Source organism: Furipterus horrens, unplaced genomic scaffold (assembly GCF_987537825.1).
Source record: "Furipterus horrens unplaced genomic scaffold, mFurHor1.1.pri manual_scaffold_2, whole genome shotgun sequence".
In the NCBI taxonomy this organism is placed as follows: Eukaryota; Metazoa; Chordata; class Mammalia; order Chiroptera; family Furipteridae; genus Furipterus; species Furipterus horrens.
The window spans coordinates 99,747,693-99,763,093 of NW_028327172.1; the positions used below are offsets into that span (position 1 = coordinate 99,747,693).

Genomic DNA, 15,401 nt, shown 5'->3' on the forward strand with positions numbered 1-15,401 from the left:
ATTCCACGTCTGCACCCTTCCTACTAGTCCGGATGGATGTGGTTTAATTCTGTAATTGTCAGACTTCCATTCAACTTGATTTCATAGTTGTCTAACTTTTATTCAACTTTATTTCTGATAGTTCTGAGTAATGGTTGTTCTTATTCTAGTTGTAATTTTGATGTGGTTGTGTGAAGAGGCAAGCCTTGTCTCCCCATGCTCTCATCTTGACCAGAAATCCCAGTAGTAATTTGAACCAGTATAAGTTGCAGAAAATAAATATATTTGATTTATTAAATACCAGTATAAATGTGTGGGCTCAAAATGTCTCAATGATATGACAGGGAAGAGCTTCCTCTAAAAAAGTTAAAGAAAGCCTTAATAATAATGTATTTAGTAATCATAACTGTATAACTGAGAGCATTCCTTTTATTTATTTATTTTTAATCCTCACTCAAGTACATGCTCACTGATTTAGAGAGAGGGAAAGGGAGAGAGAGAAAAAGAAACATTGATTGGTTACCTTTCATCCACACCCCTACAGGGGACCAAACCCGAACCTAGGCATGTGCCCTGACCAGGAATCAAACCCACAACCTTTCAGTTTATGGGATGACATTTCAAACAACTGAGCCACACTGGCCAGGGTGAGAGAGCATTTCTTTCTTAACATAACTATTCCTCCACTGCTTCTCACAACTGTCCACCATTAGTAAGAGCTCACTAGTGATAATTTTAAAGACTTTTTAAAGGTTGCAGACAATACCTTTTCAGATTTGAAACATCATGAAACTTTTCTGTATATGCAAAATCAAAATACCTAAGCTAGTTTTAACTTTGAGTGGTCTTTTCTGTTATTATGGAAACATCTGAGTGGCTACTATGTGCCAGAAAATATGCTAAGCATAGGGAATACAAAGATGATTAATATATTGTACCTCTTCCTTATGAATTTAGTGTTACATTAGAAAGATATATATGGATACAAGTGAGACATATCATACATGTCATAGTAAATGTCCAGATAGCTGTAGGAGCAAAGAAATATGACTAAAGGTTCTTGAATAATAGGGGAGGTATTTAAACTGATGTTTGAGCTGAGTCTTAATAAATGTTTAAGTTTGCTGCATAGGGAGGAATGTCCAGGTGGAGAGCAAAAGCAACACCCAACATACAGGAGCAAAAGGTAAAAGAGCCTGTATGTTCAGACTTCTAAACCAGTGTGTGAGATGGAGAACAGAATTTGTGAGAGAATGACAAAAGTTGAGGCTGAAGAAATAGGCAGGTACCAGGTTACAGGGGACCTTGTGTGCCTGTAAGAAATGAGGAACCATTTAAGAATTTTAACCAAAGTCAGGGAGAACAATTAGGATATGTTGATTATGATAATTATACAAATGAAAAATTAGGCCTTGACTTTATTAAGTGTCAGAGGGGACAGGGAAAATAGAAATAGACAGGATAAGGCTTTGATCATGATTGAATCTACATGCTGAGGGAGGAAATTGTGTTTGTGCCCAATGATCTCTTTTCATCAAGATCAACTGTTTTGGTGTTAGTGGGGCTGAGAGGACAAATAAAGATCAGGGTATAAACAGTGGGGTGGAGGAAAACAGGCTTCCAAATGTAGGGATCTGTAGGCTTAAGCTTTATTAAAAGAATAATTATGCACCATTGAGATAATCAAAATTGCTTTATTTCAACTGTGGAAATATAAAAACCACACACATGAAATGTAAGGGTATTCAAGCACCCCAAATTTAAGTTCCAGCTTTAGCTCCTCATAAATGTAATTAAATTCAATTGAGACAATACTTATTCACAGTTGGCATAAATATAAAGAGGATTGTATTTCTAAAAATTAAGATGCAGGAGAAAATAATACATCATGTCATTGGTAAAAGCACAGAACTGCAGTGGTCAGTGCTGTGGACTTCCCAACACCACTCCATCCCAAAAGGTTACTAGCAGGCAATTACAGGAATCTCAGTGATGTCGGCGGTGACTGGGGAGAATGGCCATGTGATCCATACCTGACCAATAAGACACAAGGAGACATAAGTTTTGGTGGGAGAACCTCTGTGAAAGAGTTCTTCAAGTCTGTGAAGGAGACACAACAGAATTGCTCATCTTTTTTCTCTGGGTGCTGCCAGGTCTTATGGTCAAAGAAATAGCTACAGCCGTCATGCCACCAGCTTGAGAATGAAGCCAGTACTAAAGATAGCAGAGTGGAGATGGAGGGAGCCTGGTTCCTTACTGAGCTATGGAGCCCATCCTGTTTGAACTTCTTGTTACTTGGGATTATAAATGTCCTTATTCTTTAAGCCATTAGAATCAAGGTTTTCCGTTATTTGCAGCCAAAAGCTCCCCAACTAAAACAAGAAGTAAAGGTAGAACAAAAGAAAACATTAACAGATGGTTATAATGTATTGAACTAAATTTTCTCCTCCTGGTAAATCAACTTCCCTTATAGTTATTTTTCTATTTTATTTGAATCTTACATAATCCCATCCCTCTGTCAAAATGATTGTCGTGCATCATTTTTTTTATACTATCATATCTACTAGCTGTCCTCGCACATAGTATTTCTGACAAAGACAAAACAGAGAAGCAGCAACTGAATCTAGCTCTCTGTTAAGGTGCAAAGAGATTGTCTCTCTTTTATAGACAAATTGAAGGTTATGGTAATAAATTTTTTCTGATGGGAGCCCATAGAGCCAGCATATGCAGGAAAGAATATGACAATCTTCTAATAGGTGTTGTTTGAAAATAAAAACAACTAAGCACTTTCTTAAATAATAAATTCTCACTTACTTGCCTCTTGGCTGTATGAGAAGCATTCAAATACATTTTAATAACCTTAAATAAAGGGATTACATGCAAAATATAAGCATAGTGTTTGGCACAAGGTATTATTACTAGCAGTGGTTTACTTAGAACAAAAGTCTGCAGTCTTGCCTGAAAGTGTCCCAGTGTCTCTAAAGCTCTCACTAGTTGATTTGTAATGTATCTGCTTGCCTTCCTATAGCTTGAGTTTTGTTTTCTTCTCAATACACTTGAAAAATTCAATCTCAAGGCTAGTGTATGCCTTTCATATTCAGAGGCAAGCAGCAACTCTGGCATTTCTTTTATAAAAAAATAATTTATTTGTTTGTTTAATTATTTATTTTTAGAGACAGGGGAAAGGAGAAAGAGAGGGAAAGAAACATCACTGTGTGGTTGCCTCTCACTCGTGCCCCCAACTGGGGACCTGACGTGCAACCTAGTTATGTGCTCTGACTGGAAATTGAACCAGCGATATTTGGCTCGCAGGCCAACGCTCTGGCATTTCTTATTACAAAAAAACCATATGAGAAAGCTGGCAAGCTTAGTGGACTTCCTGGGCTGAGAGGTTTTTCTGTCAAAGCTGGTAGGGTTTGATCATCCACCATCTTCAGAACTTTACCATTGAGCTGGACAGATCTGCAAAGTGGAAAGATAAGTCTAAGTTAGCCAAGTTGTACATGATCTGCCTGCTCTACAAAGGTTATGAGATCATTTTAAGACCAAAAAAAATTTTTTTTTGTGATAGCCTATATTACATAATTTGTATTTCACACTGTATCAGTTAGGTATTTCACCTAGATGATCTTTAAGCTACATTGGTAGAATTGAGTAGTTGTGACAATGACCATATGGCCTACAAAGCCTAAGATAGTTACTGTCTGGCCCTTTCAGAAAATGGAACACACTTAATCTATATGGTGGAGATATAAAAAGGATAAACATGACATAACTTTTGAATTTGTGGAAATTTTAATTTAGATGGAAAATAAATGAAAACATTTTTATACAGAGCAAATAGATATACTGAATGGAATGTAAATTTCAAAAATTTAACATAAAAAAAAGACAGTCAATAAAATTTCCCACTGGTAACTGTGCCTATAACCCTCTAACTCCCCTCTCCCCAGGAGGTATGCATTCACAAATTCAGTGTAAACAAGAGTGTATGAAGAAAGCTTTAGTCTGCTTTTAATTCTACTAATAATTCCATAATTCTAAGTGATCCTTATTACCCTACTATCTGTTTCTCAAATGCTTTTCACATCATGCAAAAGTTAGCACTGTTTTATTGTTGAAAACTTAGGAGATAAGTTAATGTCAGAGTTATATGTATGTCATATATGTAATACATGTAATATATGTAGAACACTTAAAAGAGTGTGGTGCATATAGTAAGCACTGTAAAAGTATTATCATCATTATTCAGAAATAAATATAACAAAATAACCTGTTAAATTATCCTTTTAGTATTTTAATATATTCTTTCATCTTTTTCTATGCATGTATAACATGTATTTTCATTTAAACAAAATGAGTATACTGTTCACAATCTCTTAAAACACAATTCTTCCAAAGAGGACATACAGAGGGCCAATAGACATATGAAAGGGTGTTCAACATCACTAATCTTCAGAGAGAGGCAAATTAAAACCACAATAAGATATCACCTCACACCTGTCAGAAGGGCTATCATCAATAATTCAACAATTAACAAGTGTTGGCAAGGATGTGGAGAAAAGGGAACATTCATGCACTGTTGTTGAAAATGCAGACTAGTGCAGTCACTCTGAAAACAGTATGAAGGGTCCCCCCAAAATTAAAAATGGGAGCATGTTATGACCTTGTGATTCCACTTTTGGGTATATATCCAAAGAAACCCAAAACTAATTCAAAAGAATATATGCACTCATATTCATTGCAGTGGTATTTACAATAGCCAAGACAAGGGAGTAACCCGAGTACTCACTGATAGATGAGTGGATAAAAAAGTCATGGTACATATATATAATGGAATAGTACTTGGCCACAAAGAGAATGAAATCTTACCATTTGCGACAGAATGGATAGACCTAGAGGGTATTATGCTAAGTGAAATGAGGCAGACAAAGAAATACAAATATCATATGATTTCAATTACATGTGGAATCTAAAGGACAAGATAAATGAACAAACAAAATAGAAACAGATTCAGATACAGAGAAGAGACTGATGGTTTCCAGAGAGGAGAGGTGTTGAATGACTGGCTGGAAAAGGTGAAGGGATTCAGAAGTACAAATTGGTAGCTACAAAATAGTCCCGAGGATGTAAAGTAAAGCATAAGAAGTATAGTCAATAATATTGTAATAACTTTGTATGGTGCCAGATGGCTATGGGAAATATCAGGGGGACCACTTTGTAAAGTATAAGACTGTCTAACCACTATGCTGTACACCTGAAACTAATATAAAATAATATTGAATGTGAACTATAATTAAAAAAATAAAGAAATTATTTTTAAAAATTCAAAAAACACTTACTTCTTTTCCTCTGAACACACCTTAACATTTATTCACACCATTAAACATTCATCCACTACATCATTTTAAAGGCTACCCAGGATTCCATTGTGTGAGAATGCTAGTTTATTTACTTAACCATCTGATGTTAGACATTTGATGGTTTCCAATTTAGCATTATTATAAAGATTTCATTTTTTAAAGATCTCTCACACTTTATTAAGTATCAGTCTGCAGAAAAACTGTGTTCCATTTAACTTCGTTTAGAAGCCCTGCTGTGGGGTCTCTACTTTAAAATGTTCTAACAAGATGCCCATGATTGTGCTGGAGGCTGAGGAGCCCACACTGCGGTTGTACTTGGCACACGTGCACAGGGGTTTGTTTTAATGCCTGTATCACATCAGTTTTTCGATGGGCTCCAGGAGGAAATGCCATGACAAACAAAAATAGGTCTTCAAAACATCTCTATGTGACAGTAGTAAGAGCTGTTCTGCATGACATTGAGGATCACTTACAAGGGTACACCAAAACGTTTCAGAAAGACTTTTGAATTAGGATAAATTAATATTGCTCTGTGTTAGGTTGATAAAACATGGGCAAGATACTCATTCCATCAGGCTAAATTGTCTAATCAGCTATAAATATAGCTAAAGGATACTATCTGTATACTGATAACATGTTGGTTATTTCCACATCAGGAATTTGGGTAGGGTTTTATTTAAGGGGAGTATCTTGTTTCAAATTTTGAGGTCAGTAATATGATAAAGAAATATAAAATGTGTTTGTAAAGTTTCAGATGAAATAGAGCTGGAAGACAAACCAATTGTCCTTCAAATATATGAGAGTTATTCTGGAGGAAATGAGGTAGTTGGCATTACTCCAGACTGAGGGTAGCAAACTCAAATGCCTACAGGGGCCAAGGTTATATATGCAAGTATAGTAGGATAGGAATAAGATAACCGGGTCACATCTAATAGGAAAAACAAGCCCAGAGTTGCCAGAGAATCCATTTTTAAAGATTTTTTAGTACTTGTCAATTGTTAAATGTTGACAACTAATTAAAAATAAAAAATTAAGAGTACATGCCAACCTCCTGTTCCAGGAAAAGAGGGGGGAAAATCCTCTAAACCCCTTTGTCCACAGGCATGAGGTATAGTTTCTAACCTCAGCCCTAGAAAACAGAACTAAGAGCATCAGAAAAAGACACAGCACAGCTCCCTTCATCCTGCCTGAAAGAACAGTCACCAGGAAAGGCTGTGAGAAGTCAGAGATGAATGGCCTTAGATACCCATCTAAGGTGGGACTACAATGATCTCTTAAGACACTTTCAACTCTACTGCTATTATTCAATTACTTTACAAAAGCTTTTCCTTTATCAGAATCTGACAAATATACTAAAAATACCCACTTCAAAAAAGGTCAGAACCCAAATAGAGAAAAGTATCTGTTACCCAAATATGCATTATTTACAATAGGAAAAAAAGGTTTAAAAAGTACATAAATGGGTAAGTCGTCGTCGGCAGCCGTCCGTCTCGAGAGACGATGGTGTAGCTTCTTAAGAGTCTATCTGCACCGCCGAGAATGGCTGTGCAGTCCGACTCGGGAGTGACATGGTATCTGTCTCCTCCCGTGTTGAATCGACATCTTGCGATGACGCTGAAGCTACAGAGCCTGGGCAGGGTAATATGGAGGGTCTGCTGTTGCCCATGCAGCAGACCCCCCCCCTCTCTTCGCAGCTGAAGGGTCCAAGGGAAAGACGGAGTCGATACAGCTTGGGTTCAGGTGCGCCGCAGGAGTTGCCGGTGTTGACTACAACGTCAAACCGCCTTAGGGACTCCGGCTCCGGATTTTCTGTCGGGGTTTACTCCCTTAGCCTTTCCCCTGAAGAGGTATGCCGCAAGGCAGCGGAGGTTTTTTGGAGTCAGAGTTTTCCTTCTCTGCTGTACCCTGACTGGAAGATCGAACCAGCGACACTTAGCTCGCAGGCCGACGCTCAATCCACTGAGCTAAACCAGCCAGGGCAATAAATGGGTAAGTAAGCCATGGTATTTTATAAAACATGAAACCCATTAAAAATGTCTACAGGGTGGTGAACACACAATACAATATACAGATGATATATTATAGAATTTTACACCTGAAGCCTGTGTAATTTTATTAATTCAAGTTAAAAAAATTAAAAATGTCTACAAAGGCTATACATGAAAAGACATGGGAAAACTTGTGGGTTGCTCCCCTCTTTTCCCCATTAGAGGTTGTATGATTACAGTTATTATAAAAGAAAGCCTAGGGAAAAAATAAAGGAATGATATCCAGTGTTAATAATGCTTGTCTATTGGGGATGGGACTTGGGAGAAAGCATGCTTACTATCCTTTTTTAGGTTATGATGCTAATTGTCACTGAAAACATCACTCACAGCATTTGCACAGATGGGAGGAGATGGTGAGAATTTTGTTAACCCTTAACTTTTTATGTTCTAATCTGAGAATAGCCATGATGAAAAGAGCTCCTTCCAACACACACTGGGCAAAAATCTGAAAATGTCTGTGTGCCTAACTTCTCAAAGCTCACAGTCATTCTTGGATATTCTATTAAATATAAAACATATTGAATGATTGGCTTTTAAAACAAAAAATGTGTTTGAACCAATTTCAAATAATCCACTTAAAAGGTACATTTCTGGCTATTTTTTTCTTACTCTAATTAAAAACAACTTTAACGCTGTTAGAGAATCGCACCAGCTCACATAATATAATAGTTTACTCCAACGCCTGTGCCCTTAATAGCAAGTTTATACAGGTGTGCTTTGCTTTTGTGACTGCGTTACCAAGAATTATGAGTCTTTTTTTTTTTTTTTTTTTTAGATTTCATTTATTTATTTTTAGAGAGAGGGGAAGGGAGGGAGAAAGAGAGGGAGAGAAACATCAATTTGTGGTTGCCTCTCGCACACCCCCAACTGAGGACCTGGCCCACAACTCAGGCATGTGCCCAGACTAGGAATTGAAGCAGCAACCCTTTGGTTCAGAGGCCAGCACTCAATCCATTGAGCCACACCAGCCAGGTAAGTCTTCTTAGAGAAAATAATCTAAATGCATTGAATGGATCTTATATATCAAGTTGTTTTAAAATGCAAACTACTCCCTCAGATAACTACTAGTTTGTTCGTATCCTTCTGCTTTTGACTCTGAAAGTGAGTTATACCTGTACTAATAGGTATTCATATATAAACTTCCTGGATATTAAGAATTGTCAAAACAACATAGTTGACTGCTTTTTATCCCTATTAACACTCCCTATTCTGATAAACACCGATAAATTTGGTGAAAGTTTTAAATGAACAAGGAAAATAACTCACTTGGAAAATAATCCATCAGGTCCTGAAGGTTTTACAAGGTATCTGTCCACTTCTTTGTCAAATAAATAATGTGGTAACTGGAAGTGCTTAGTGACATTATGAAGGTTTAAAGCATACAGAGTTAAATCTCCTTCTTTATACCTTGGGCTAAAAACAAATAGATTAACTCAAAAAATGTTTATCTTATTTAAGCAATTAAAAACGATTACAAATATAATTATAGATACTAAGTATTTATAATGATGATGGGTCCTCCTTTTTACCTTTTGTGATAATGTAAGACCACTAATGTGGTCCTATTTAAAAACATGACTATAAATATTGCTCTTCAGAGCACCATTTTCTGGTCTAGAGCACTCTGAGATCTTTGCTGCTTTGCCAGGCTGAGTTGCTAGGAAGCCGGTCAGCTTATTCATTTTCAAAAATAGTAAAGTTAAATGGTAAAAACTGAGTTTTGTGGGTTCACGTGCATTTAAATTATAAACCATATAAACGGGCATTTTCTAGCCTTATGGAAAGAGTAAAGCAAACAAGAAAATTAAATGTATTGACACTTTTCAGAATTTATCTATCCAAACCATTCCCTGACTTCTTCCTCATGGGTATCTCACTATCCATAGAGTCCCACTAACCAGAAACTGGAAGTGTTGGTTGGCTATTTAGGCTAGAATTGGTATTTTAGTTATCATCCTATGAGGAAGGACAAGATTGAAGCCAAAAAGAAGAGAAAAATCTCTGAGATTTGGAAACATTTTTTGCTAGTAAGGCCTGAATATTGGACTACAAAAATCTCTGGTCTCTTAACCCCAGAATTTGGGCTGAAACTTTTGAAAACAAGATTGTTGTTATTGTTCTTTAACCCTTCTTCCTTATTAAATTGATCAGATATGATGCAAGGGGAGAAGTATATTGATGTAATTATTCATTTATATGAATGTATATTTATATTCTCTCATAGTCATTCAATGAAGTAATTGTTCATATATAAATACATTGGTACTAGTCTTTATTTAAATTTAGGGTATATGTCCATTATGGATTACGACAATTAAAGTCATTGTAAAAGTCGAATGCTAATATTTAAGCTTTTTTTTTTTCATTTAGACTCTAACACCATATCACTAGGAATAGGGAAAAAATAAAGAAAAATGACACAGCTTAGACTCTCTGGGTAGACAGAGAACAACAGGGTGTTAGCATAGGAAGCTATGTGCCTGTTGATTAAAACTTGGTTTGTAAAGAGTGTGTTGCAGACTTACTGGTTGATGTTTGTACAATGTAGGTATACTCGAAGTTTGCTTCTGGCTTGACCTTTCACACTTGCCATTAATACATTGGTGCCCACCAGTTTCTTGAATAGAAGAGAAAGCCAATAATCCTAGTTGTGGTGGTTGGGGATGGGAGGGATGAAAATAGATCTTTACTTAGTTCTTTATTTAACAACAGCTATGTCAAGCAAGTAGTTATACTAAAAAGAGAGTAACTGTTATTCTAGAGGTATTTAAATCGGATTCACATTTTGGTTCGTGTTTCCTATGAATCTGAGGGCAATATCTTGTTTGCTGCTTTTTATCACTAGGGGACTGTGTTTCCACAATTCAGAGGGCCATGCCTGCTAGGAGATATAGCTCAAGACTGAAATTCATGGCTTAGAGACAGTTTAAATAGCCTGTTGTCTGTCATTTGAGAATTGAAAGCAAAGTTCAAAGCAGAACTTAAAGACACATACAACACAAACACAAAGACAAATTTTTAAAATAAAATTTCTATTTAAGAGATTAAAATACTCTCTTTAAAACCTTATAACCCCTTAATAAAGTAATGGATTAAGCAACAATCATCACTAGATATCAAAAAAGGAAAGACAACCAGACATTATGTGCCTATTGATGGAAGCACACAAGATCGCCTACAAAGAATTCTTGCAAAACAAAACAAAATAAAAAAATGAGTAAGCTCAAGCCTCTAGTTTTAACTACCAATTTACAAGAAATATCGTGGACAGAGAAACATACTAAATGAATAAATTTAGCAAAATCTAGAATGTGGGAAACAATTACCTGCTTTCTTTAGTTAATAAATTCCAAGGGACCAAAAAAATAGAGCGAAAGAGAACTTAAAGATTAATTGACTTAAGAGATATATCAACCAAATGCTATATGTGAACCTTGTGGATCTGAATATACTATTAAAATATTTGCAACAATAAGAAAAATGTGAAAAGCTAACTTAATATTTGATACTGAAGAATTATTGTTAATATTTTAAAGTATCATAATGATATTGTTATGTTTTTACAAAAGAGATACATACTGAAATATTTATGGATAAAGTGATATATCTGAGAGTTGCTTGAAATTAATACAGTAGGTAGAAGGTGAGAATTGGGTAAAATTGTAGATTAAACACGATTGGGAATTCATATACTTTTCGCTCACTTTGAGTTTTTCCATAATAATAAGTTTTAAAAACCCTACTCAATATATACCTCAATTCTTCCTTCTTGAGCTAAGGGAAAATAGAGACAACAGAGCAGTTTTTGATTCTCTGCTTAAATTCAAATTCGTATCTTCTCTTGAGATAAGAGTGGAATCAATGTAGTATTTCAAAGGAGACATAACTTTAGGATGGTCCAGTTACTGGAAGAGCAGAACACATGCAGGCCACAGAGCCAGGACTCTTTAGAATAACAACACAGGATATCTATGTGACCTTGAACAAATCACATGACTGCATCTCAAGTCAAACTTTCTCATTTGAAAAATGGATCTAAAAACACTAATTCAGACTTCCGGTCAAGATGGAGGCTTAGACTGACACACTCAGTCTCCTTCTACAACTACAAAGGAATACAACTACCTAAAAACAAAAGATAACTAGAAATTCCAGAAAATAAAACTACACAGAAGCCCAATGTACAAAGTTATAAACCAGCAGTGCTCGTCGGACAGGTAGGAAGAGCAAAATCGGGCGGTGCTGTTTGCGGTAGCACCAGGGACAGCGGCATGGAGAGCAATCCCAGCTGCAGTTGAGCCCCGACAGCTTGCAACCCCAATGCTGGGAAAGGCAGCCCCCGCATTGCCTCGGACGGTGAGGCCCAGAGGGCAGGAGGACGGATCCTGGTCTCCCAGTGGAGAATAACAGCAGGAATCCATCTTGGACCCCCGCCCCCACACAAAGCACCACATCACCGCCAAAAAGGTTGTGGATCACCACCGGTCGCCAGGTAGTGATGACAAAGTGCCACAGTGTGGCGAAACAGATAGCGGATCGCCGCTGGCCACCAGGTTGTGATGAGTACATGGGCTCCACCCCCTATAGCCTGCCCAAGAAGCAAAGCAAAACACAAATCTGTCAAAATGAGGCAGACAACTATAGAAATCCCGGTGACACAGCTCACCAGGCAGCAGATGAAGAATCTGACAGATGAACAAATAAGAAACCTTTCAGAGGCTCAATTGAGAACTATAGTCATTAGGTGGCCTACAGAATTAACAAAAGATTTGGAATAAGATGAGAAAGGATTGAAAGCCACATACTGAAAAGAACAAAAACACATACAAGTAGTGAGGAAATAAAATCCAGAGATCAAATCAACAAACCAGAATATAGGGAAGGAACAAACAGTCAACCAGTGCAGAAAGAGGAAACAGAAAACAAGGAAAGTGAGGAGAGGATCAGAAACCTCTGGGACAGCTATAAGAGATTAAACATACAGATTATAGGATTGCCAGAGGGTGAAGAAGAAGAACTAGAAATTGAAAAATTATGAGAAAAAGTAATGAAGCAGAACTTCCTGAACTTGGGGAAGGAAATAGACTTACAGGTCCAGGACGCACAGAAAGTTCCAGAAAAACTGGACCCAGGAAGAAACATTCCAAGACACATTATAATCAAATTGTCAAAAATTAAAGATAAAGAGAGAATCTTAAAAACTGCAAGAGAAGAAAAGAATCATGTACAAAGGGGTCCCAATAAGACTATCAGCTGACTTCTCAAGTGAGACCCTGCAGGCAAGAAGGTACTGACAAGAAATATTCAAAGTAATGAAAGTCCAAAACCTACAGCCATGAATACTCTATCCAGCGAGACCATCATTCAGAATAGAAGGGCAGAGAAAGTGCTTCCAGGACAAAATAAAACTGAAAGAGTTCATTAGATCCAAACCACTATTAGATGAGATGTTAAAGGGACTGGTTTAGAAAAAGGAGGATCAAAATTATGAACATTAAAATGAAAACTGCATCACAAGAACCAACAACAGAAGCTAGGGAATTGAAACAAAAGCAAACTAAACAGGCAATGAGAGTGGAAAAAAACTATAGGTATGGGGAACATACTGGGGGGAGGTCAGCAGGGAGGGGGTAGGGGGAGAGGGAGGGAGATAGTACAGGAATGAAGAAGCATAGTAGGAGGGAATGGAATAGACAGGAAGAGATTGAGAAGAACTATATGCACAACCAATGGACATGGACTAAAAGGGCCCCGGGGACAACTGGAGGGAGGGGGGCCACCAGGTGGAGAGGAGCAGAGGGAAGGGAAATTGGGACAACTGTAACAGTATAATCAATAAAACATATTTAAAAAAAAAAAGAAAAATGGATCTAAGGTACCTGCCTTGCTACCTTCTAGCATTGTTATGCAAATTAAATAAGAAAACAGAGGAGGGGACTCCTACAGGCCCACGAGGAGGACCAGGAATCCCCGTTCCCCGTTCCCCATTCTTCTTGCTACTACGGGCCCTTGAGTTGGTCTAGGAGCTGCCTCTCCCCTCCACCGGCCTTCCCCCTTTTTCCCTTAATGAGCCCACTGCCTGATCCCACAGTGGTCTCCAGGCGATTTCTCAGAGCAAGGCTGGTGCGACACTGGCTAAGAAAAATTCTTTTGCCTGAGGGCCTCAAAGAAACTCTACAGACTAACAAGAGGGCCAAACCTGAAGAATGAGGGAACTCCCACAGCCCCAGCACTTGGCTATCCTATGTCATGCATTCTCTGAAGAACTGAAGTAATGAAACTGCTGAATCAGGGTTAGCCAGACTTACTTCACTACTTTAAGCTTCCCATGGATTTTTTGCCTATTTTCTGCTTTTTTCCTGTTGGTACATGGGAGTAAAGGAAGATGCAAAGAGTGACAAAAGCTGGAAAGGTACAGTGGAACCTCAGTTCTCAAAACTCAATTTGTTCAGAAAAACTGTCCAAGAAGCAGTTTGTTCAAAAACAAATCAGGACTTCCGGCCAAGATGGAGGCTTAGACGGACACGCTCGGTCTCCCTCTACAACTAGAGAGGAATACAACTACTTCAAAACAAAAGATAACTAGAAATTCCAGAAAATAAAACTACATGGAAGCCCAACGTATGAAGTTATAAACCAGCAGCGCCCTTTGGGCAGGTAGGAAGAGCGAAAGGGGGCGGTGCTGTTTGCGGTCGCACCAGGGACAGCGGCAGGGAGAACAATCCCAGCGGCAGGGAGAACAATCCCGGCTGCAGTCAAACCCTGGCGGCTCGCGACCCCAACGCTGGGAGAAGCAGCCACCACATCGCCTTGAACAGTGAGGCCCAGGGGGCGGGAGGATGGATCCCGGTCTCCTCGCGGAATAACTGTGTGAATCCATCTTGGACCCCCGCCCCCACACAAACTGCCACAGGGCTGCGAAATAGGTTGCGGATCGCCACTGGTCACTGGGCAGTGACGACAAAGCGCTGGCGAGAAAGGTTGCGGATCGGCGCCGGTCGCTGGGCAGTGACAAGTACACAGGCACTGCCCCCTATAGCCGGCCCAAGAAAACAAAACGCATCTGTCAAAATGAGGCAGACAACTATAGAAATCCTGGTGACGCAGCTCACCAGGCAACAGATGAAGAATCTGACAGATGAACAAATAAGAAACCTGTCAGAGGCTCAGTTCAGGGCCATTGTTATCAGGTGGCTTACAGAATTAACAAAAGATCTGGAAAAAGATGAGAAAGAATCGAAAAACACTCATACTGAAAGGAACAAAACCACATATGAGACAGATGGTGAGGAAATAAAATCCAGAGTTCAAATCAACAAACCAGAACACAAAGAAGGAACAAACAGTCAACCAGTGCAGAGAGAAAAAACGGGAAGCAAGGAAAATGATGAGAGGATCAGAAACCTCTGGGACAGCTATAAAAGGCCCAACATAAGAATCATTGGTTTGCCAGAGGGAAAAGAAGATGAACTAGAAATTGAAAAATTAAGTGAAAATATAATAAAGCAGAACTTCCCAAACTTGGGGAAGGAAATAGACTTACAGGTCCAGGAAGCACAGAGAATTCCAAAAAAACTGGACCCAGGGAGAACCACTCCAAGACACATTATAATCAAAATGTCAAAAGTTAAAGAGAGAATCTTAAAAGCAGCAAGAGAGAAGAAAAGAATCATGTACAAAGGGGTCCCAATTAGATTATCAGCTGACTTCTCAAGAGAGACCCTGCAGGCAAGAAGGGACTGGCAAGAAATATTCAAAGTAATGAAAATCCAAAACCTTCAACCACGAATACTCTATCCAGCGAAATTGTCATTCAGAATAGAAGGGCAGAGAAAATGTTTCCAGGACAAAATAAAACTGAAAGAGTTCATTAGATCCAAACCACTGTTATATGAGATGTTAAAGGGACTGGTTTAGAAGAAGGAGGATCAAAACTATGAAGACTAAAATGAAAACTGCATCACAAGAAACAACAACAGAAGCTAGGGAATTGAAACAAAGGCAAACTAAA

The 15,401-nt window shown here is 38.2% G+C and overlaps 1 protein-coding gene across 6 annotated transcripts in view; it reads right to left on the reverse strand.

Moving 5' to 3' along the window:
• Positions 1-15,401, reverse strand: part of HPSE (heparanase) — a 56,734-nt gene that overhangs the window by 13,681 nt on the left and 27,652 nt on the right. The window contains exons 10-12 of one of the 6 annotated variants that reach the window (XM_090266235.1): positions 9,916-10,034; positions 8,657-8,803; positions 2,255-2,351 (exon numbers count right to left, since the gene is read on the reverse strand). The exons of 1 other annotated variant lie outside the window; for it this stretch is intronic. In XM_090266235.1, coding sequence (XP_090122361.1) covers positions 2,327-2,351; positions 8,657-8,803; positions 9,916-10,034 — 291 coding nt within the window. In that variant the 3' untranslated portion in view covers positions 2,255-2,326. Of the gene's footprint in view, positions 1-1,653; positions 2,352-2,779; positions 3,442-8,656; positions 8,804-9,915; positions 10,035-15,401 lie in introns of those variants that run through there. 4 more of the 6 variants (XM_090266234.1, XM_090266233.1, XM_090266236.1 and 1 more) reach the window with 4 other exon arrangements.